Source organism: Polyodon spathula, chromosome 7, assembly GCF_017654505.1.
Source record: "Polyodon spathula isolate WHYD16114869_AA chromosome 7, ASM1765450v1, whole genome shotgun sequence".
In the NCBI taxonomy this organism is placed as follows: Eukaryota; Metazoa; Chordata; class Actinopteri; order Acipenseriformes; family Polyodontidae; genus Polyodon; species Polyodon spathula.
This window is the reverse complement of record NC_054540.1, coordinates 947,465-970,430: the sequence shown is the minus strand read 5'-3', so window position 1 is coordinate 970,430 and position 22,966 is coordinate 947,465. Positions and strand designations below refer to the sequence as shown.

General features: G+C 48.1%; 1 protein-coding gene across 2 annotated transcripts in view; it reads right to left on the bottom strand.

Moving 5' to 3' along the window:
* The window catches only part of LOC121317960 (reelin-like), a 167,095-nt gene that overhangs the window by 60,747 nt on the left and 83,382 nt on the right, over positions 1–22,966 (bottom strand). For both annotated transcript variants that reach the window (XM_041254055.1, XM_041254056.1), the window contains exons 11-19: positions 18,150–18,295; positions 16,846–16,997; positions 16,279–16,394; positions 14,445–14,653; positions 14,113–14,241; positions 11,674–11,783; positions 11,235–11,301; positions 5,762–5,995; positions 3,925–4,086 (exon numbers count right to left, since the gene is read on the bottom strand). In XM_041254055.1, coding sequence (XP_041109989.1) covers positions 3,925–4,086; positions 5,762–5,995; positions 11,235–11,301; positions 11,674–11,783; positions 14,113–14,241; positions 14,445–14,653; positions 16,279–16,394; positions 16,846–16,997; positions 18,150–18,295 — 1,325 coding nt within the window. The remainder of the gene's footprint in view (positions 1–3,924; positions 4,087–5,761; positions 5,996–11,234; positions 11,302–11,673; positions 11,784–14,112; positions 14,242–14,444; positions 14,654–16,278; positions 16,395–16,845; positions 16,998–18,149; positions 18,296–22,966) is intronic.

Sequence of the window (22,966 nt, the reverse complement as noted above, 5' to 3'; positions counted from 1 at the left end):
CTGACACATACACACTGACACACCACACACACACACACACACACACACACACACACACACACACACACACACACACACACACACACACACACACACACACACACACACACACACACACACACACACACACACACACACACACACACACACACACACACACTGACACACACACACACACACTGACACACCACACACACTGACACACACACACACACTGACACACCCACACACACACACACACACTGACACACACACACTGACACACCACACACTGACACATACACACACACCACACACACACACACTGACACACCACACACACACACACTGACACACACACACACACACACACACACACACAGACACACACACACACTGACACACACACTGACACTCACACACTGACATACACACACACACTCTGGTAAGCTGAGTGCGGAGCACAAGGGCTCATAAGAAGGGGAAACTTTGCAGAAGTTTACACGGCTGTATGTTTGAAAAGGTGCTAACAGTTAAACTCCAGATTGCAGTGAATAACACATTCTAGGTGTTAAAACAAATTCTTCTAATCGTTTTATTGTAACATCAAACAGCTATGAAAGTAGGGTCTGATGTGGAGCAGTGTGGCGCTGTGTTTCCTATTAACCACAGCCCTCCGCTGCACTCCCCCAGGGTCAGGATGATCCAGAGAATGCCAGGGAACACCAAGAGGAATGTGGATCTCAACGAGTCCCCGCGGACTGAGGTCTGGATTAGACACGGCTGGGATTAATCAATTATGAGTATAGTTTCCAATCAAGAGACGCGGGCAAACTCATCCACAAGCACACAGCAGACAAGCTCTTTCATACATCTAAACCCCCCCAGCCCACCACACACACACATCACAACACTGGAGCAGGGGGCTGGCACGGGACACGGGACATTTGTCTCCATTAGTTGAGAACAAAAAAAAAAGCAATCCAGCGAATTTGAATGGCACTTTAGTGTCAGTCATGACATGAACAATATTCCATTTCATTTACATATTTTATATTTTTTTGTTGGTTAATTGATTTCAATACAGAAGTTGCTGAAGTGCTGTAAAAGTGACATTTCAATGGAACCCTCGAGTGCACAGAGCCGAAAGGTCACTGCGCTCTCCAGAAGCTTAAAGGGTCCTTTAACTTTCTCTCCAGCCACCCTACACTGCACTGTCACTGTTCATCTGATCCAAACCCTAACCCTTTAACTTCCTCTCCAGACACCCTACTGCACTGTCACTGTTCATCTGATCCAAACCCTAACCCTTTAACTTCCTCTCCAGACACCCTACACTGCACTGTCACTGTTCATCTGATCCAAACCCTAACCCTTTAACTTCCTCTCCAGACACCCTACACTGCACTGTCACTGTTCATCTGATCCAAACCCTAACCCTTTAACTTCCTCTCCAGACACCCTACTGCACTGTCACTGTTCATCTGATCCAAACCCTAACCCTTTAACTTCCTCTCCAGACTCCCTACACTGCACTGTCACTGTTCATCTGATCCAAACCCTAACCCTTTAACTTCCTCTCCAGACACCCTACACTGCACTGTCACTGTTCATCTGATCCAAACCCTAACCCTTTAACTTCCTCTCCAGACACCCTACACTGCACTGTCACTGTTCATCTGATCCAAACCCTAACCCTTTAACTTCCTCTCCAGACACCCTACACTGCACTGTCACTGTTCATCTGATCCAAACCCTAACCCTTTAACTTCCTCTCCAGACACCCTACACTGCACTGTCACTGTTCATCTGATCCAAACCCTAACCCTTTAACTTCCTCTCCAGACACCCTACACTGCACTGTCACTGTTCATCTGATCCAAACCCTAACCCTTTAACTTCTTCTCCAGACACCCTACTGCACTGTCACTGTTCATCTGATCCAAACCCTAACCCTTTAACTTCCTCTCCAGACACCCTACACTGCACTGTCACTGTTCATCTGATCCAAACCCTAACCCTTTAACTTCCTCTCCAGACACCCTACTGCACTGTCACTGTTCATCTGATCCAAACCCTAACCCTTTAACTTCCTCTCCAGACACCCTACACTGCACTGTCACTGTTCATCTGATCCAAACCCTAACCCTTTAACTTCCTCTCCAGACACCCTACTGCACTGTCACTGTTCATCTGATCCAAACCCTAACCCTTTAACTTCCTCTCCAGACACCCTACTGCACTGTCACTGTTCATCTGATCCAAACCCTAACCATTTAACTTCCTCTCCAGACACCCTACACTGCACTGTCACTGTTCATCTGATCCAAACCCTAACATTTAACTTCCTCTCCAGACACCCTACACTGCACTGTCACTGTTCATCTGATCCAAACCCTAACCCTTTAACTTCCTCTCCAGACACCCTACACTGCACTGTCACTGTTCATCTGATCCAAACCCTAACCCTTTAACTTCCTCTCCAGACACCCTACACTGCACTGTCACTGTTCATCTGATCCAAACCCTAACCCTTTAACTTCCTCTCCAGACACCCTACACTGCACTGTCACTGTTCATCTGATCCAAACCCTAACCCTTTAACTTCCTCTCCAGACACCCTACACTGCACTGTCACTGTTCATCTGATCCAAACCCTAACCCTTTAACTTCCTCTCCAGACACCCTACACTGCACTGTCACTGTTCATCTGATCCAAACCCTAACCCTTTAACTTCCTCTCCAGACACCCTACACTGCACTGTCACTGTTCATCTGATCCAAACCCTAACCATTTAACTTCCTCTCCAGACACCCTACACTGCACTGTCACTGTTCATCTGATCCAAACCCTAACCCTTTAACTTCCTCTCCAGACACCCTACACTGCACTGTCACTGTTCATCTGATCCAAACCCTAACCCTTTAACTTCCTCTCCAGACACCCTACTGCACTGTCACTGTTCATCTGATCCAAACCCTAACCCTTTAACTTCCTCTCCAGACACCCTACACTGCACTGTCACTGTTCATCTGATCCAAACCCTAACCATTTAACTTCCTCTCCAGACACCCTACACTGCACTGTCACTGTTCATCTGATCCAAACCCTAACCCTTTAACTTCCTCTCCAGACACCCTACACTGCACTGTCACTGTTCATCTGATCCAAACCCTAACCCTTTAACTTCCTCTCCAGACACCCTACACTGCACTGTCACTGTTCATCTGATCCAAACCCTAACCCTTTAACTTCCTCTCCAGACACCCTACACTGCACTGTCACTGTTCATCTGATCCAAACCCTAACCCTTTAACTTCCTCTCCAGACACCCTACTGCACTGTCACTGTTCATCTGATCCAAACCCTAACCCTTTAACTTCCTCTCCAGACACCCTACACTGCACTGTCACTGTTCATCTGATCCAAACCCTAACCCTTTAACTTCCTCTCTAGACACCCTACACTGCACTGTCACTGTTCATCTGATCCAAACCCTAACCCTTTAACTTCCTCTCCAGACACCCTACTGCACTGTCACTGTTCATCTGATCCAAACCCTAACATTTAACTTCCTCTCCAGACACCCTACACTGCACTGTCACTGTTCATCTGATCCTAACCCTAACCCTTTAACTTTCTCTCCAGACACCCTACTGCACTGTCACCGTTCATCTGGTCTTGTCTAGCTCAGTGCAGTATGGAACCTCATCCATTACCACTGAGCACTCAGTAGTGTTAAAAGAAATTTTATAAACTCAATGGCAAGCATTCAACTAGAAGTCTTGTTCCATGTCTTCACCTTTGTTGCTGAATTCATTACATTTCATTTAGTGTTTCTGAACAGCATGGGATCTCACAGCAGGGGAGCTGGGGGTTGCAGGCAGCCCTGCTGGTTTAGAGGGTGCGGGGTATGGGTCGAGGGGTGAGGGGTGAGGGTATACCTGGGTTCATGGAAGCCCTGGTAGGAGAAGTGCTGCAGCAGCTTCCAGGTGATGCCGTTGTCGAAGGAGTAGTGCAGCAGGACGCCCTCTCCTGGCTGGTCGGGGGCCCTGCAGGTGCTCAGAATGCTGTGGCTGCCCAGGCGAAGGGTGAACTGCAGGTACCTGGAGTGAGTGAGAGAGTGAGAGAGTCCTGAGGACACAGGCTGCCTGGCTCCAACCCCTTCAGCCCAGCAGCACTGTGCACTCCATCAGTCTTATACTGGAACTGAACTCCCGCAGAGCCTCTGTTTAAAATCTGCTCACATTTCACAGCTCGGGGCAAAACAACCTCCAGCATCTCTTCCATTACAAACCCAACTTGGATCTTGTTGTAGCCCGGAGCAAGAGAAGATTCCCCCCTGCCCCCTGTCTCAGGATGCATAATGCATATCCAAGCATGTTAAAGAATGAACAAAGCAACAACCACACATCATGTCCCATCCGTGTAGACGATGCTCTACATATTTAACATGACTTGAATCAGATGAATTCTAAACTGGGGCAGGAAATCGACTGGTTGCACACTTTCCGCTGAAATGCTCTTTATCTAAACCATTTGCCCGCCGCTGTGCCTTCCTCTGCCTCGGCTATGTAATATTTATATTTTAATATTTAAACACTATTCTGTTGAGTTTTTTTGTTTTAAAAAAAAAATCCTTTAAATTGAGAAGCTTAAGAAAAGGTTGATTTTTGCATCACTGTGTACTTGCATACTCTGGGCCTGTATGAGCCCCCTGAATCAATGATCCAGTAATGTGAGAGTCTATTGGTGTGATGTGTGGGATCTTCAATAACGTGTGAGTCTATTGGATGTGATGCATGGGATCTCTTGGTGATATTCTGAAGTCTTTGTGCCCCAGTAATCAGTGAGTCTATTGGTGTGATGTGTGGGATCTCCAGTAATGCGTGAGTCTATTGAGTGTGATGTGTGGGATCTCCTGTAATGCGTGAGTCTATTGGGTGTGATGTGTGGGATCTCCTGTAATGAGTGAGTCTATTGGTGTGATATGTGGGATCTCTCGGTGCTTTTCTGCAGTCTTTGTGCTGCAGTCCTGTGAGTTGCAACCTTATTCTCCCCAGCCCACTGTGTTCCTGTAATCCTCTCATCAATCACAAGCAGCAGATTGGATCACCTCAGCACCTTCACTGCCATCGCTAATTTATTTTTCCTTTATTGTTTCTAATCAAATATTGTCTTACAGGCACCATCAATCTCAAAACCATGAGGCAGGGTTTAATTTATGAAGAAAAAAGGACAGAAATTACAGGAGAAGAGGAAGAAGGAGAAGTAGGAGAAGAAGAGGAAGAAGAAGAAGAAAGAGAAGAGGAGAAGAAGAGGAAGAAGAAGAAGAAGAGGAGGAGAAGAAGAAGAAGAAGAGGAGAAGAAGAAGGAGAGGAAGAAGAAGAAGAAGAAGAGGAGAAGAATAAGAAGAAGAGGAGAAGAAGAAGAAGGAGAGGAAGAAGATGAAGGAGAAGAAGAAGGAGAAGAAGAAGAAGACACATTCATCAAAGTGCTGCTGGAATGACTGCCTGAACGAAACAACAACACAATCAATCACGGTCCACGAGAGCCCATAACCGCACATTATCAGGAAATCCGTTCATTTTGTGAGTGTCAGTGACAGAAAGGGCAAACACAATACATTGAATAGCAGAAATCAATATTTTGGAGATGATTATTGGAGGGGCCAGTGCCCCTGCTTGCCCCCCTCTCTGGTCTACACTAATAAATTACACAACAGAGGAGCTGTTTTTGATATGCCCATCCAGAAGGGGTCGCCGCAGCGCTGTGGTGTACCTGGCCTGCGTGCTGTCCAGGAAGGAGGTGACGAGATGGCGACGGCTGTCCTTGTTGAAGACCAGGGACTTCCCGCTGGCCAGCACCCCGCAGCCAAAGCTGACCTCGGCCCCACGGATGGACTGGAAGTTGTGGTAGGAGGAGAGGCGCGGGGTGAGGAAGCTCTCCGAGATGAAGGCTGGGTATGTCTGGGAAGCCATTTCACAGGCCGGGCCAGAGAACCCCGGGTCACACCTGAGACAGCACAGCACTGCTGTTACCCACACAAGCACAGCACTGCTGTTACCAACACAAGCACAGCACTGCTGTTGCCCACACTCACAGGCGCAAGCTTAACACAGACTCACTGCCTCACACACAGGAGCAAGCTTAACACAGACTCACTGCCACACACACAGGAGCAAGCTTAACACAGACTCACTGCCTCACACACAGGAGCAAGCTTAACACAGACTCCCTGCCTCACACACAGGAGCAAGCTTAACACAGACTCACTGCCTCACACACAGGAGCAAGCTTAACACAGACTCACTGCCTCACACACAGGAGCAAGCTTAACACAGACTCACTGCCGCACACACAGGAGCAAGCTTAACACAGACTCACTGCCTCACACACAGGAGCAAGCTTAACACAGACTCCCTGCCTCACACACAGGAGCAAGCTTAACACAGACTCCCTGCCTCACACACAGGAGCAAGCTTAACACAGACTCACTGCATCACACACAGGAGCAAGCTTAACACAGACTCACTGCCACACACACAGGAGCAAGCTTAACACAGACTCACTGCCACACACACAGGAGCAAGCTTAACACAGACTCACTCTGCACACACAGGAGCAAGCTTAACACAGACTCACTGCCTCACACACAGGAGCAAGCTTAACACAGACTCACTGCCACACACACAGGAGCAAGCTTAACACAGACTCACTGCCTCACACACAGGAGCAAGCTTAACACAGACTCACTGCCTCACACACAGGAGCAAGCTTAACACAGACTCACTGCCTCACACACAGGAGCAAGCTTAACACAGACTCACTGCCTCACACACAGGAGCAAGCTTAACACAGACTCACTGCCTCACACACAGGAGCAAGCTTAACACAGACTCACTGCCTCACACACAGGAGCAAGCTTAACACAGACTCACTGCCTCACACACAGGAGCAAGCTTAACACAGACTCACTGCCTCACACACAGGAGCAAGCTTAACACAGACTCACTGCCTCACACACAGGAGCAAGCTTAACACAGACTCACTGCCTCACACACAGGAGCAAGCTTAACACAGACTCACTGCCTCACACACAGGAGCAAGCTTAACACAGACTCACTGCCTCACACACAGGAGCAAGCTTAACACAGACTCACTGCCTCACACACAGGAGCAAGCTTAACACAGACTCACTGCCTCACACACAGGAGCAAGCTTAACACAGACTCACTGCCTCACACACAGGAGCAAGCTTAACACAGACTCACTGCCTCACACACAGGAGCAAGCTTAACACAGACTCACTGCCTCACACACAGGAGCAAGCTTAACACAGACTCACTGCCTCACACACAGGAGCAAGCTTAACACAGACTCACTGCCTCACACACAGGAGCAAGCTTAACACAGACTCACTGCCTCACACACAGGAGCAAGCTTAACACAGACTCACTGCCTCACACACAGGAGCAAGCTTAACACAGACTCACTGCCTCACACACAGGAGCAAGCTTAACACAGACTCACTGCCTGCACACACAGGAGCAAGCTTAACACAGACTCACTGCCTCACACACAGGAGCAAGCTTAACACAGACTCACTGCCTCACACACAGGAGCAAGCTTAACACAGACTCACTGCCTCACACACAGGAGCAAGCTTAACACAGACTCACTGCCTCACACACAGGAGCAAGCTTAACACAGACTCACTGCCTCACACACAGGAGCAAGCTTAACACAGACTCACTGCCTCACACACAGGAGCAAGCTTAACACAGACTCACTGCCTCACACACAGGAGCAAGCTTAACACAGACTCACTGCCACACACACAGGAGCAAGCTTAACACAGACTCACTGCCTCACACACAGGAGCAAGCTTAACACAGACTCACTCTGCACACACAGGAGCAAGCTTAACACAGACTCACTGCCTCACACACAGGAGCAAGCTTAACACAGACTCACTGCCTCACACACAGGAGCAAGCTTAACACAGACTCACTGCCTCACACACAGGAGCAAGCTTAACACAGACTCACTGCCTCACACACAGGAGCAAGCTTAACACAGACTCACTGCCACACACACAGGAGCAAGCTTAACACAGACTCACTGCCTCACACACAGGAGCAAGCTTAACACAGACTCACTGCCTCACACACAGGAGCAAGCTTAACACAGACTCACTGCCTCACACACAGGAGCAAGCTTAACACAGACTCACTGCCTCACACACAGGAGCAAGCTTAACACAGACTCACTGCCTCACACACAGGAGCAAGCTTAACACAGACTCACTGCCTCACACACAGGAGCAAGCTTAACACAGACTCACTGCCTCACACACAGGAGCAAGCTTAACACAGACTCACTGCCTCACACACAGGAGCAAGCTTAACACAGACTCACTGCCTCACACACAGGAGCAAGCTTAACACAGACTCACTGCCTCACACACAGGAGCAAGCTTAACACAGACTCACTGCCTCACACACAGGAGCAAGCTTAACACAGACTCACTGCCACACACACAGGAGCAAGCTTAACACAGACTCACTGCCTCACACACAGGAGCAAGCTTAACACAGACTCACTGCCTCACACACAGGAGCAAGCTTAACACAGACTCACTGCCTCACACACAGGAGCAAGCTTAACACAGACTCACTGCTGCACACACAGGAGCAAGCTTAACACAGACTCACTGCCTCACACACAGGAGCAAGCTTAACACAGACTCACTGCCACACACACAGGAGCAAGCTTAACACAGACTCACTGCCACACACACAGGAGCAAGCTTAACACAGACTCACTGCCTCACACACAGGAGCAAGCTTAACACAGACTCACTGCCTCACACACAGGAGCAAGCTTAACACAGACTCACTGCCTCACACACAGGAGCAAGCTTAACACAGACTCACTGCCACACACACAGGAGCAAGCTTAACACAGACTCACTGCCTCACACACAGGAGCAAGCTTAACACAGACTCACTGCTGCACACACAGGAGCAAGCTTAACACAGACTCACTGCCACACACACAGGAGCAAGCTTAACACAGACTCACTTAACACAGACTCACTGCCACACACACAGGAGCAAGCTTAACACAGACTCACTGCCTCACACACAGGAGCAAGCTTAACACAGACTCACTGCCTCACACACAGGAGCAAGCTTAACACAGACTCACTGCCTCACACACAGGAGCAAGCTTAACACAGACTCACTGCCTCACACACAGGAGCAAGCTTAACACAGACTCACTGCCTCACACACAGGAGCAAGCTTAACACAGACTCACTGCCTCACACACAGGAGCAAGCTTAACACAGACTCACTGCCACACACACAGGAGCAAGCTTAACACAGACTCACTGCCTCACACACAGGAGCAAGCTTAACACAGACTCACTGCCTCACACACAGGAGCAAGCTTAACACAGACTCACTGCCTCACACACAGGAGCAAGCTTAACACAGACTCACTGCTGCACACACAGGAGCAAGCTTAACACAGACTCACTGCCTCACACACAGGAGCAAGCTTAACACAGACTCACTGCCACACACACAGGAGCAAGCTTAACACAGACTCACTGCCTCACACACAGGAGCAAGCTTAACACAGACTCACTGCCTCACACACAGGAGCAAGCTTAACACAGACTCACTGCCTCACACACAGGAGCAAGCTTAACACAGACTCACTGCCTCACACACAGGAGCAAGCTTAACACAGACTCACTGCCTCACACACAGGAGCAAGCTTAACACAGACTCACTGCCTCACACACAGGAGCAAGCTTAACACAGACTCACTGCCTCACACACAGGAGCAAGCTTAACACAGACTCACTGCCTCACACACAGGAGCAAGCTTAACACAGACTCACTGCCTCACACACAGGAGCAAGCTTAACACAGACTCACTGCCTCACACACAGGAGCAAGCTTAACACAGACTCACTGCCTCACACACAGGAGCAAGCTTAACACAGACTCACTGCCTCACACACAGGAGCAAGCTTAACACAGACTCACTGCCTCACACACAGGAGCAAGCTTAACACAGACTCACTGCCTCACACACAGGAGCAAGCTTAACACAGACTCACTGCCTCACACACAGGAGCAAGCTTAACACAGACTCACTGCCTCACACACAGGAGCAAGCTTAACACAGACTCACTGCCTCACACACAGGAGCAAGCTTAACACAGACTCACTGCCTCACACACAGGAGCAAGCTTAACACAGACTCACTGCCTCACACACAGGAGCAAGCTTAACACAGACTCACTGCCTCACACACAGGAGCAAGCTTAACACAGACTCACTGCCACACACACAGGAGCAAGCTTAACACAGACTCACTGCCTCACACACAGGAGCAAGCTTAACACAGACTCACTGCCTCACACACAGGAGCAAGCTTAACACAGACTCACTGCCTCACACACAGGAGCAAGCTTAACACAGACTCACTGCCTCACACACAGGAGCAAGCTTAACACAGACTCACTGCCTCACACACAGGAGCAAGCTTAACACAGACTCACTGCCACACACACAGGAGCAAGCTTAACACAGACTCACTGCCTCACACACAGGAGCAAGCTTAACACAGACTCACTGCCACACACACAGGAGCAAGCTTAACACAGACTCACTGCCACACACACAGGAGCAAGCTTAACACAGACTCACTGCCTCACACACAGGAGCAAGCTTAACACAGACTCACTGCCTCACACACAGGAGCAAGCTTAACACAGACTCACTCTGCACACACAGGAGCAAGCTTAACACAGACTCACTGCCTCACACACAGGAGCAAGCTTAACACAGACTCACTGCCACACACACAGGAGCAAGCTTAACACAGACTCACTGCCTCACACACAGGAGCAAGCTTAACACAGACTCACTGCCTCACACACAGGAGCAAGCTTAACACAGACTCACTGCCTCACACACAGGAGCAAGCTTAACACAGACTCACTGCCTCACACACAGGAGCAAGCTTAACACAGACTCACTGCCTCACACACAGGAGCAAGCTTAACACAGACTCACTCTGCCTCACACATGGTTCACAGATAGAGCTTAGCTATGTCTCCTAGTCAGGGTTCTCTTATCAATATGAAACAACAGTACAGTACTCTGGCTGCAGCAGCAGTGATCAACACAACACCAGACCTCATGTTGCTTGCAACAATAAGCCTTCTTACTTGCAACCGTTCCTGGTGCACTGGCCACGGCCGGAGCAGAACTTGAGACAGGAGGGTCCGACGTAGACTGGAAGAGAAGAAGAGAAGGACTCTGTCAAGACAGGCTTGGGTGGAGAGATGACCTTGGCAGGCTGGGGCAACCCTGGAGGCTGTCGTTCTGTCGGCCACAACTGGAGACAGCACGTCATGACGTGGGTAACCTGAACTTCCCAACCTGGATCTATACATATATATATATATATATATATATATATATATATATATATATATTCTCTATACATATACGTTATATTCTATATATATTATAGGAATTAATTCATCAGATTAAGTCGTAGATGATAAGATCTTTCGTTATCTTATTCTTTATCTTCTGTGCTGGTCTCTCCCCATAGCCCTTTCTGCAGTGCAGGAGCCCCATTCTCCTCTCTCCCTCTCTCACCGTTATCGACGGCCCACATGTTCCCGGCCCCCGGGCCTGTCTGTCTCCAGCGGAAGCGTGTGCTGCTGGTCAGTGCAGAGTTTGGCAGGGGGATTGTTATCCGGCTCCACCTGCAGGGGGGCGACAGACAGAGACACGTCGAACACAGAGCTCTGATTCAGAGCTGGCCTGGCCTGGCCTTCTCACTGAATTCTTGCGCTCAGGTGGATGGGAGTCCAAGTAGTACAAATGCACATGGAAACAAAATAGGTTGAAACACAAGAAGCTGAGAGCACTTGTAAGGGGAGCAGAGATCCTGTGCAAAATTCGACTCAAGAGAGCAACATAGCTAATAGACAAGATTATCAGAAAAGCTACATTTCAAATTTAGAAAACATGGATTGTCAAACAGATTAACTGAAACACAAGACTGAGAATAATGAATAAGAAAAGCAAAAGCATTGTCTACGACTCCTCTGTAAGGAGCTTCTAGAAGAAACATCAGCATCCTTAAAACAGCCAAGAGGTAGTGTCTGAGAATCAACCCCAGTCTACATGCTGTCTGTATGTCTGAAGCAGACACACATGACTCAATAGAGCCAGCCAGAGAGTGTTCATTACAGGATCACCACGAGAGCATCACAATGTCTTGACAGAATGAGATGAATGGGCTGTGAGCTGTGATTGCACTGTGTGAGCCAGCCTCTTACATGCTGTAGTAACGCTGTGTGAGCCAGCCTCTTACATGCTGTAGTAACATTGTGTGAGCCAGCCTCTTACATGCTGTAGTAACGCTGTGTGAGCCAGCCTCTTACATGCTGTAGTAACGCTGTGTGAGCCAGCCTCTTACATGCTGTAGTAACGCTGTGTGAGCCAGCCTCTTACATGCTGTAGTAACGCTGTGTGAGCCAGCCTCTTACATGCTGTAGTAACGCTGTGTGAGCCAGCCTCTTACATGCTGTAGTAACGCTGTGTGAGCCAGCCTCTTACATGCTGTAGTAACGCTGTGTGAGCCAGCCTCTTACATGCTGTAGTAACGCTGTGTGAGCCAGCCTCTTACATGCTGTAGTAACGCTGTGTGAGCCAGCCTCTTACATGCTGTAGTAACGCTGTGTGAGCCAGCCTCTTACATGCTGTAGTAACGCTGTGTGAGCCAGCCTCTTACATGCTGTAGTAACGCTGTGTGAGCCAGCCTCTTACATGCTGTAGTAACGCTGTGTGAGCCAGCCTCTTACATGCTGTAGTAACGCTGTGTGAGCCAGCCTCTTACATGCTGTAGTAACGCTGTGTGAGCCAGCCTCTTACATGCTGTAGTAACGCTGTGTGAGCCAGCCTCTTACATGCTGTAGTAACGCTGTGTGAGCCAGCCTCTTACATGCTGTAGTAACGCTGTGTGAGCCAGCCTCTTACATGCTGTAGTAACGCTGTGTGAGCCAGCCTCTTACATGCTGTAGTAACGCTGTGTGAGCCAGCCTCTTACATGCTGTAGTAACGCTGTGTGAGCCAGCCTCTTACATGCTGTAGTAACGCTGTGTGAGCCAGCCTCTTACATGCTGTAGTAACGCTGTGTGAGCCAGCCTCTTACATGCTGTAGTAACGCTGTGTGAGCCAGCCTCTTACATGCTGTAGTAACGCTGTGTGAGCCAGCCTCTTACATGCTGTAGTAACGCTGTGTGAGCCAGCCTCTTACATGCTGTAGTAACGCTGTGTGAGCCAGCCTCTTACATGCTGTAGTAACGCTGTGTGAGCCAGCCTCTTACATGCTGTAGTAACGCTGTGTGAGCCAGCCTCTTACATGCTGTAGTAACGCTGTGTGAGCCAGCCTCTTACATGCTGTAGTAACGCTGTGTGAGCCAGCCTCTTACATGCTGTAGTAACGCTGTGTGAGCCAGCCTCTTACATGCTGTAGTAACGCTGTGTGAGCCAGCCTCTTACATGCTGTAGTAACGCTGTGTGAGCCAGCCTCTTACATGCTGTAGTAACGCTGTGTGAGCCAGCCTCTTACATGCTGTAGTAACGCTGTGTGAGCCAGCCTCTTACATGCTGTAGTAACGCTGTGTGAGCCAGCCTCTTACATGCTGTAGTAACGCTGTGTGAGCCAGCCTCTTACATGCTGTAGTAACGCTGTGTGAGCCAGCCTCTTACATGCTGTAGTAACGCTGTGTGAGCCAGCCTCTTACATGCTGTAGTAACGCTGTGTGAGCCAGCCTCTTACATGCTGTAGTAACGCTGTGTGAGCCAGCCTCTTACATGCTGTAGTAACGCTGTGTGAGCCAGCCTCTTACATGCTGTAGTAACGCTGTGTGAGCCAGCCTCTTACATGCTGTAGTAACGCTGTGTGAGCCAGCCTCTTACATGCTGTAGTAACGCTGTGTGAGCCAGCCTCTTACATGCTGTAGTAACGCTGTGTGAGCCAGCCTCTTACATGCTGTAGTAACGCTGTGTGAGCCAGCCTCTTACCCGCTGTAGTTGTCAGAGGAGTAGACGGTGCTGTGGGGGAGGTGGAGCCCCGAGCAGAGTTCCGGCAGGCACTCCGTGTGCAGCAGAGACCACGACCGCCCGTGATTGGTGGAGAACTCCAGATTGACGCTGACCCCAGAGAGCGAGAGAGAGAGAAAGGAATTAGATCATGGCCTGGTAAGAAAGCAGGGGTGGGGACAATAGGCTAGCTGAGATAAAACTACCTCTGTTTATTGGATTAAAGACTCAGTTATCACCCTGGCTGAGAAAGATAAATGACTGCCCCTGCTCCAGTGTCCAGGCTGGCAGATGGAGAGCTGGGCGGAGGGTACCTGTTAGCTGGCTGGTAGGAGCCGCAGCCCAGGTTGATGGAGAACTGGATCATGTGCGTCTGGGAGGCGGGCAGCACTGGCAGCAGGTGCAGGTAGTCGATGGCCCAGATGTTGCGGTTCAGCCCGGCGTGGGCTCGCTGCTCAAGACAGAACCGTGTGGCCAGAGTCTGCAGCTCTGGGGAGATCACGACCGAGACCATGGAGGGGTTCTGAGAGAGGGGGGGGGGGTCTGTGATTCATTTATGCACCCACACCCCAGAGAACAAACAACATCCTTCATTAAACCCCATGGATCTCATATCCTGCACTGCCCTCAACCCTGCTCTGAGTCTGATTGTCAGCTGGAAACCCCTGCTCATCTCTCCAATGGACCCCTGATAGTTTGTAGTGCACTGGACAGGTAGAACAGGTATCCACCATGAACAGGCAGCTTGCAGATGACAATCAGAGCTCTTCAGAAGCACCAACCCCAGTGCCTTGACCCCAAGTTGGGTTCTGCAATGGAGTCCCATCTGCTCTGCTTCTGAGATTCTCAGAAACATTCCTCTGAAATGCCACATCTCCTCGAGAGAACATAAATAACAACTTACATTTCCAGACACCAAAAGCAAACACATTATGCATTAAGGTGCCGGAGGTATATGGATATGCATATGCTTTATGCAAGTACAATTTTTAAATCAGGCAGATTTGTCATATTGTGTATTTTAAGGGTCAACAGAATACTATAAGAAAAAGTCGAATTGCTAGTGACCTAAACTTCAGGCCAATATGTGACAATATCACAAAGCACACATGCAATATGTGACAATATCACAAAGCACACATGCAATATGTGACAATATCACAAAGCACACATGCAATATGTGACAATATCACAATAAACACACACTATATGTGATTATATCACAATGCAGACAGAACATGGATTCAAACTCAGTCCAACACCCTCAAAGTTGCCTCAACATTTCAGGGACATCCTTTCATCCAGTGATTTGATATTTCTCTGAACAGCTTGTTAATCGTGCAGAGCAAACAGTGGGAGTACCAATTCGCTAAGCCTGGGAGTACACAGATTAGCAGAGTCTGTGGGAGAGCTATAGTGATAAACAAACATCTAAACAGCAGGACTGCCCTTGAGTTCAATATGAGATGACTGCATCACTGTCCCGTCACTGAACAAGGTCAGGACTGCCCTTGAGTTCAATATGAGATGACTGCATCACTGTCCCGTCACTGAACAAGGTCAGGACTGCCCTTGAGTTCAACACAGAGACAACTGCATCACTGTCCCGTCACTGAACAAGGTCAGGACTGCCCTTGAGTTCAATATGAGATGACTGCATCACTGTCCCGTCACTGAACAAGGTCAGGACTGCCCTTGAGTTCAATATGAGATGACTGCATCACTGTCCCGTCACTAAACAAGGTCAGGACTGCCCTTGAGTTCAATATGAGATGACTGCATCACTGTCCCGTCACTGAACAAGGTCAGGACTGCCCTTGAGTTCAATATGAGATGACTGCATCACTGTCCCGTCACTGAACAAGGTCAGGACTGCCCTTGAGTTCAACACAGAGACAACTGTATCACTGTCCCGTCACTGAACAAGGTCAGGACTGCCCTTGAGTTCAATATGAGATGACTGCATCACTGTCCCGTCACTGAACAAGGTCAGAACTGCCCTTGAGTTCAACACAGAGATGACTGCATCACTGTCCCGTCACTGAACAAGGTCAGGACTGGGGAGCTGAATGAGAGGATCCCAGGGTGCAGAGGGGTAGGAACAAGGAGGAGGAGAGAGTGAGAGGGAGAGGGAGAAGGTGACAGTACCCTGTAGGATGAATAGGACAGTACATCCAAAACAACATGCTCCCGCCTGCCTTCCGTCTTGGCATAGAGAGTGACGTCATTGTCATGTGACTCTCCGGGGTCACACTGCCCGCCACCTGACAAAAAACAAAGTAAAAACAAACAGTCATCTAAAGCAACAGGAAGAGGGCATTTAAACCATTTCCTGACTCTCATTAGAGGGCTGGAAACACATTCTCACAAATCCATGTTTTAAAGGAAATACTCCCATTCACTTCCTCCCAGATCTTTTACTTCTGTAAACATAGAACAGGAGGGTAAGGCTCAAGTGATCATCTGTAACACAGGGACTGAACTTTCAACAGATGCACAAAATAGACTCATCACCCATAGTGTAGGGCAGCCTGAGGTTGATTTGTGGAGTGCAGGGCACGCACACGCACACACACACACACACACACACACACACACACACACACACACACACACAGAGTTCACTTTACTATATTACATTTTTATAGCAGAGTGAGGGACACACTGACACACACAGGTAGACTGACAGGCAGACAGACAGGCTACAGTCCTCACCCATTGTGAAGTGCATTCTCAGGTTGCCGTACACAGTGGTGTCCAGGTAGGGGGTGCAAACCTTCCGCTCTCCGTCTTGAAGAAACACCAGGGAGGAGCCCGACTCCAACTCTCCACACTCAGAACCGTAGACAGCACCCTGGATCTCCCAGCTATAGGAACAGCAGAGCACACACTTCCATAGCCACAGAGTGAGGGATTCAACGACACTCTGCCATTCAGCACCAAGGACAGGTCCCCAGATTTCTCCACTATAGAGACAGCAGATCACATGCTTAAACTCCCCATTTCAATTTTAAATTACAGTTATAATTAGGGCTTCTGTTTATCGGTTTTTATTCATTTCATTTTTCAGTGGTTATTTTTAGCTATTTTTGAGTTTTATGTAAATCTTTTTTTTTTTGTTCGGGGCTTTCTCTTTTTATACACTGAATGAAATCATTGTTTTCGCTTACTTTCCAAAATGGTTGGGTGTTTTTTTCTGTCACAGTGGTTGTACCTTAGTTGAACCTTCTTTCCTTTGCTGTCTTTCACAATGAAATCCTTATGGTCACGGGCACATTATTCTGTTTTTTTTGGTGTGTCTTGACATTTTTTTACATTTCCCCACAATTTGTGATTCTGTTTCAAATTCTCACTATCTAACTGTAATACAGCTTTAAATCCCACGAACAAGCCTTCTACTGTAATTGTAATCTCGTTTTTAAATCTCGCAAGCCGAGTGTCCAATAGAATGTGCTGCCACTCAGAAGGTGGGGCGGGTTTAAAGTATTCAGAACGAGTCAATGATAGATACGAGTCAGGAAGGAGGGACATTGCCCAGCTGCATGGAAAGGTAGTTTGTTTTTGTTTTTGTTTTTTTAGTAGGTTATTTTTTTAATGGGAAAGGGGTGAAGTCAGCATGAATTGAGTCACTGTTTCCAGTGTTTTCTGGTGTTTATTGGCTACACACCAATTAATTTTTCTTTTTTTGTATCAGGGGTGTTTTATTGTTTTTTTATCAGTTAAAACTGAAAATCAGAAGCCCTAGCTATAATGCACTGGAAAGGCACTATACAATTCAGCACATAGACAGCACCCATAACTTTTCACTACACAGACAGCACACTATACACAAGAGCTTTCTGTTTGCTTTATTAACTTCAGAGTGATTATATTGCAAATATAATCTTCCAGTTACAGCTGCACACAGCTGCTCAGACACACTCACTGTACCCTCCACAGTACTGTTCCCATACAACTGCCCTCATGCTGCTCAACCCCAATCAGCACTGCCCTAGAACAGGATGTGTTTTGAGACTCACCCTGCAGGTGGACTCTCAAATTCCTCCCCCCAGGTGCTCTGTTCCTCCTCCCGACTCAGGTCCACATCTCGCGTCGAGGCAAAACTGAATCCAGAGACCTCCGTCCCGTGGAAATACATTGCATTCCCCTCTGACTGGCATGCATGCTGGGAGAGGAAGAGGGAGAGAGTAAGAGTAAGGGGGAGGTGGAGGAAGAGAAAGGGGGGAGGAAGAGGAAGAGAAAGGGGAGGGGAGGAGAGGGGAACAGGGAGAATGAGAGGAGAGAGGAAAAGAAAGGGGGGAGGGAGAGAGAGAGAGGAAGAGAAAGGGGTGGGAGAGGAAGAGAAAGAGGGAGGGGAGGAGAGGGTCAGAGAGAATGAGAGGAGAGAGGAAAAGAAAGGGGGAGGAAGAGAGAGAGAGGAAGAGAAAGGGGTGGGAGAGGAAGAGAAAGATGGAGGGGAGGAGAGGGTGACAGGGAGAGAGATGAGAGATAAAGAGAAAGGGGGAGAGAGAGGAGAGAGGGACAGGGAGAGAGAAAGGCAGACATGAGTTAGATAAGATATAGACTTACTTATTAGAGGAAACGTAGGCTACACCCTGAACAGTCACAGAGTACTATAGTTATTCCCTGAATCAGGATATCCTAATAACCTGATGAGCCCCCAAAGTGATAACAGCAACGCTCTTTGAACACTCATGCATTTATATAATCTATTATGTAACCACTGTGGCTGATATCTCCCTAAAATTGAAAAACAAGTGCTGCTGTGCGTGTGGCCTGGTCCAGCCCTCAGTTTATCTAACCCTACCCCCTGGCTGATTCCCCCCTGTGCTCTTGTATGGTTACATCCAGTGAACAGAACACTCTGTCCCCGCAACTAACCCAGGCACTGAAATATACAGAAGCTGCCACAGTGTCGCTGGCCTGCCTATCTCATCGCTGTGAGCAACAAGCAGGGTTTAACCCCATCTTGGCATCCTAGATCCCACTTACAGTAGTGGCTGACTGGCAGGCAGTATGCTGCTCCCCACATCCTCTCTTTCTCCAAGAGTTTGCATGCCCTCTTTATTTCTTCTCCCCGGTGATCTTGGCACTCCTCAGTGATGACAGATTGTGCAGACAGACGGCTTGATTGTGTGTTGCTGGAGGCTCACAGTGTAACTCGGGGGTGTCAGAACACAGCCTGTGACTTGCTGAGCAGAACATTTCAGAGAGAAGTGCGATCGAGAAGCGACAGGACTGGTGCCATCAATCTGGGGCTGGAGCTCATGCAACCACCCCGAGCCGACCCTGCTCCTCCAGAACCACATCTTGATCTCAGCTCAAAAACTAGACCCTTTTAAAGTCTTACAAAGAGGCTGTGCAATATAATGTTGATTGCTTGTATATTGGATTTTGAGTTGTGCTATAAACAGGAAATATCTGCGGCAACTTTGTTTCGCAGCAACAAATGTTTATGCATGTAAGTTATACATCTACTGTATAGAAACTGAATTGAGTAATTATGCTAATTTTGCAGCATGTATATTTTGCAGATTTTTAATAAAAGCTAAATTTGTGAATATTTCTTTATGGAAAACCAATGAAATTGCAATTTCCAGTCCGACTTTGTTGGTTTCCTTTGTACCAACACAGCTGTGTTTCTGCTCCTCTTGTGTCTTGATGCACTTTGCCTGAACCTGTTCTGAATGTTGCTCACTCATCCATTCCTGTCCCTGCACAATGCCCAGGGGTTCTTCCATCAATATGTTCTCCTGGAAACACTCACTCCTGGTTTCTGAGGCTGTATCTCTCTTTCTCTCTAGGGCTTACAGAACGGTAATAAAAAAAAAAAACTGCTCCACAATCTGAACGTTTGATGGATCAGCAGAGTGCAGCCAAGGAGATAATACGGCACTGAAACCAGCGACATGACAATGTTAACCATGCAAACATGAGAAACAAGCAACTTGAGTGCTCAGGAGACCTTGAATCAGATTAGTGCTACAGGTTGCTTGGTACTCATCTTGTAAAATGAACAGGTGCTTCCTTTATGAAAGATTTGACTGTGAGGCAGTGAATCCAGGGAGAAGTGCAAAACTCTGCCTGCCATTTAAGCCACTTGGTTACAAGTGTTTTATACAGAGAGAAGGCTTGCGCTGATGGCTTCAATTTCTATGGTGTCACTTACAGGTTTCCAATGGAATGAGTTGGATGAGAATCAGGTTCCCAGATTAACACCCCCTGCTCTCTCTCTCTCTCACACACACACACCTGTAATGGACACAGTGCCTGCAGGAGCTCTGCAAGCAGAGCCATGGCTCAGGGAGAGGAGGAGGAGGAGGAGGAGGAGGGCGACAGAATAATCTGGGCAGCCGGCAACACTCGCTACTGGAGTAAACATTTGCTTTGTTCAGAGCAAAGATGCTGACTTGGGGCATGGCTTCTAGAGGGGCCCTGTATACTTCATTGTGACATTAAACAGGAGAGCCACCCCCTTGGGACTTGTGAGTGGTGCATCCAGTAAAGGTGGTTCGTGTGGACTGCAGGATGTGCCCTACTGCTTGGACGTACGCCGGTTTATTCCGTGACCGTGGAAGGGAGTTCCCAGGGGGTGGTGCACAATTGGCTGAGCATTGGGGTTTTCTGGGGGTGTGTTGGTGTTTGTTGGGGTGGGCTGGGGTTTCTTGGTTTGTTGGTTTGTTGGGGTGTGCTGGGGTTTCTTGGTTTGTTGGGGTGTGTAGGTTTGTTGGTTTGCGTACCCAACATTGTACCCCCAAAGAACCAAACACCGTTTGTTGGTTTGTTGGGGTTTTGTTGGTTTGTTGGGGTGTGTAGGTTTGTTGGTTTGTTGGGGTGTGCTGGGGTTTGTAGGTTTGTTGGTTTGTTGGTTTGTTGGGGTGTTGTTGGGGTTTGTTGGTTTGTTGGGGTGTGTTTGGGGTTTGTTGGTTTGTTGGGGTTTGTTGGTTTGTTGGTTTGTTGGGGTGTGTTGGGGTTTGTTGGTTTGTTGGTGTTACAACTATTATTTTTTTTAACTCCATACTTTGTTGGTTTGTTGGGGTTGCTGGGGTTTGTTGGTTTGTTGGTTTGTTGGGGTGTGTTGGGGTTTGTTGGTTTGTTGGGGTTTGTTTTGTTGGTTTGTTTGTTGGGGTTTGTAGGTTTGTTTTGGTTTGTTGGTTTGTTGGTTTGTTGGTTTGTTGGGGTTTGTTGGTTTGTTGGGGTGTGTAGGTTTGTTGGTTTGTTGGGGTGTGCTGGGGTTTGTAGGTTTGTTGGTTTGTTGGTTCGTTGGGGTGTGTTGGGGTTTGTTTTTTATTGCTGTGGGTTTGCACATTTTTTTTTATAAACGATATTTACCCCGCCTTATAGCTGTGGTGTGTGTGTAATTACGGGTTGTGGTGGTTTTTTTTATACGCTGTCCAGCTTCCCTTGAGTTCGTTTAATAGTTATCGGGTGGTGTTTGCTTTGCGGTGATCTATTTTTTATTTTTTTATTTTTTTTTTTATATAATTTTTACCACTATCGCTTTGCTCTGTTTCGTAACACAATTTATGATGAACACCCCATTAATGGTGTGGGGGGGGGTTGGGCGACAACTGTTGTGTTATTTTATCGTTGGCCCGCAAGAACATTTTTGGTTTACTGAAACCAGCGACATGACAATGTTAACCATGCAAACATGAGAAACAAGCAACTTGAGTGCTCAGGAGACCTTGAATCAGATTAGTGCTACAGGTTGCTTGGTACTCATCTTGTAAAATGAATAGGTGCTTCCTTTATGAAAGATTTGACTGTGAGGCAGTGAATCCAAACTCTGCCTGCCATTTAAGCCACTTGGTTACAAGTGTTTTATACAGAGAGAAGGCTTGCGCTGATGGCTTCAATTTCTATGGTGTCACTTACAGGTTTCCAATGGAATGAGTTGGATGAGAATCAGGTTCCCAGATTAACACCCCCTCCTCTCTCTCTCTCTCACACACACACACCTGTAATGGACACAGTGCCTGCAGGAGCTCTGCAAGCAGAGCCATGGCTCAGGGAGAGGAGGAGGAGGAGGAGGAGGAGGGCGACAGAATAATCTTGGGCAAGCCGCAACACCACTCGCTACTTATGGAGTAAACATTTGCATTTGTTCAGGAGCAAAGATGCTGACTTGGGCATGGCTTCAAGGGGGCCCTGATACTTCATTGTGACATTAAAACAGGAAGCCACCCCCCCGGGACTTGTGAGTAACACATGTAAAGGTGGTTCGTGGGGAACTGCAGGATGTGCCCTACTGCTTGGATTTTCACCGGTTCAACTATTCCATTGCGACCCGTGGAAGGGAGTTGTCCCAGGAAATGCAGCAGGCCAAGTGGCATTAGCATCTGGGTAAGCTTTGGTGTTTTTTTGGGTGTTCCTAGGGGGTGGTGCACAATTGGCTGAGCGTTGGGGTTTTCTGGGGGTTTGTTGGTGTTTGTTGGGGTGTGCTGGGGTTTGTTGGTTTGTTGGTTTGTTGGGGTGTGTTTGTTGGTTTGTTGGTTTGTTGGGGTTTGTAGGTTTGTTGGTTTGTTGGGGTTTGTTGGGTTGTTGGGGTTTGTTGGTTTGTTGGGGTGTGTAGGTTTGTTGGTTTGTTGGGGTGTGCTGGGGTTTGTAGGTTTGTTGGTTTGTTGGTTTGTTGGTTTGTTGGTTTGTTGGTTTGTTGGTTTGTTGGTTTGTTGGTTTGTTGGTTTGTTGGTTTGTTGGTTTGTTGGTTTGTTGGGGTTTGTTGGTTTGTTGGTTTGTTGTAGGTTTGTTGGGGTGTGTTGGTTTGTTGGTTTGTTGGGGTGTGTTGGGGTTTGTTGGTTTGTTGGTTTGTTGGGGTGTGTTGGGGTTTGTTGGT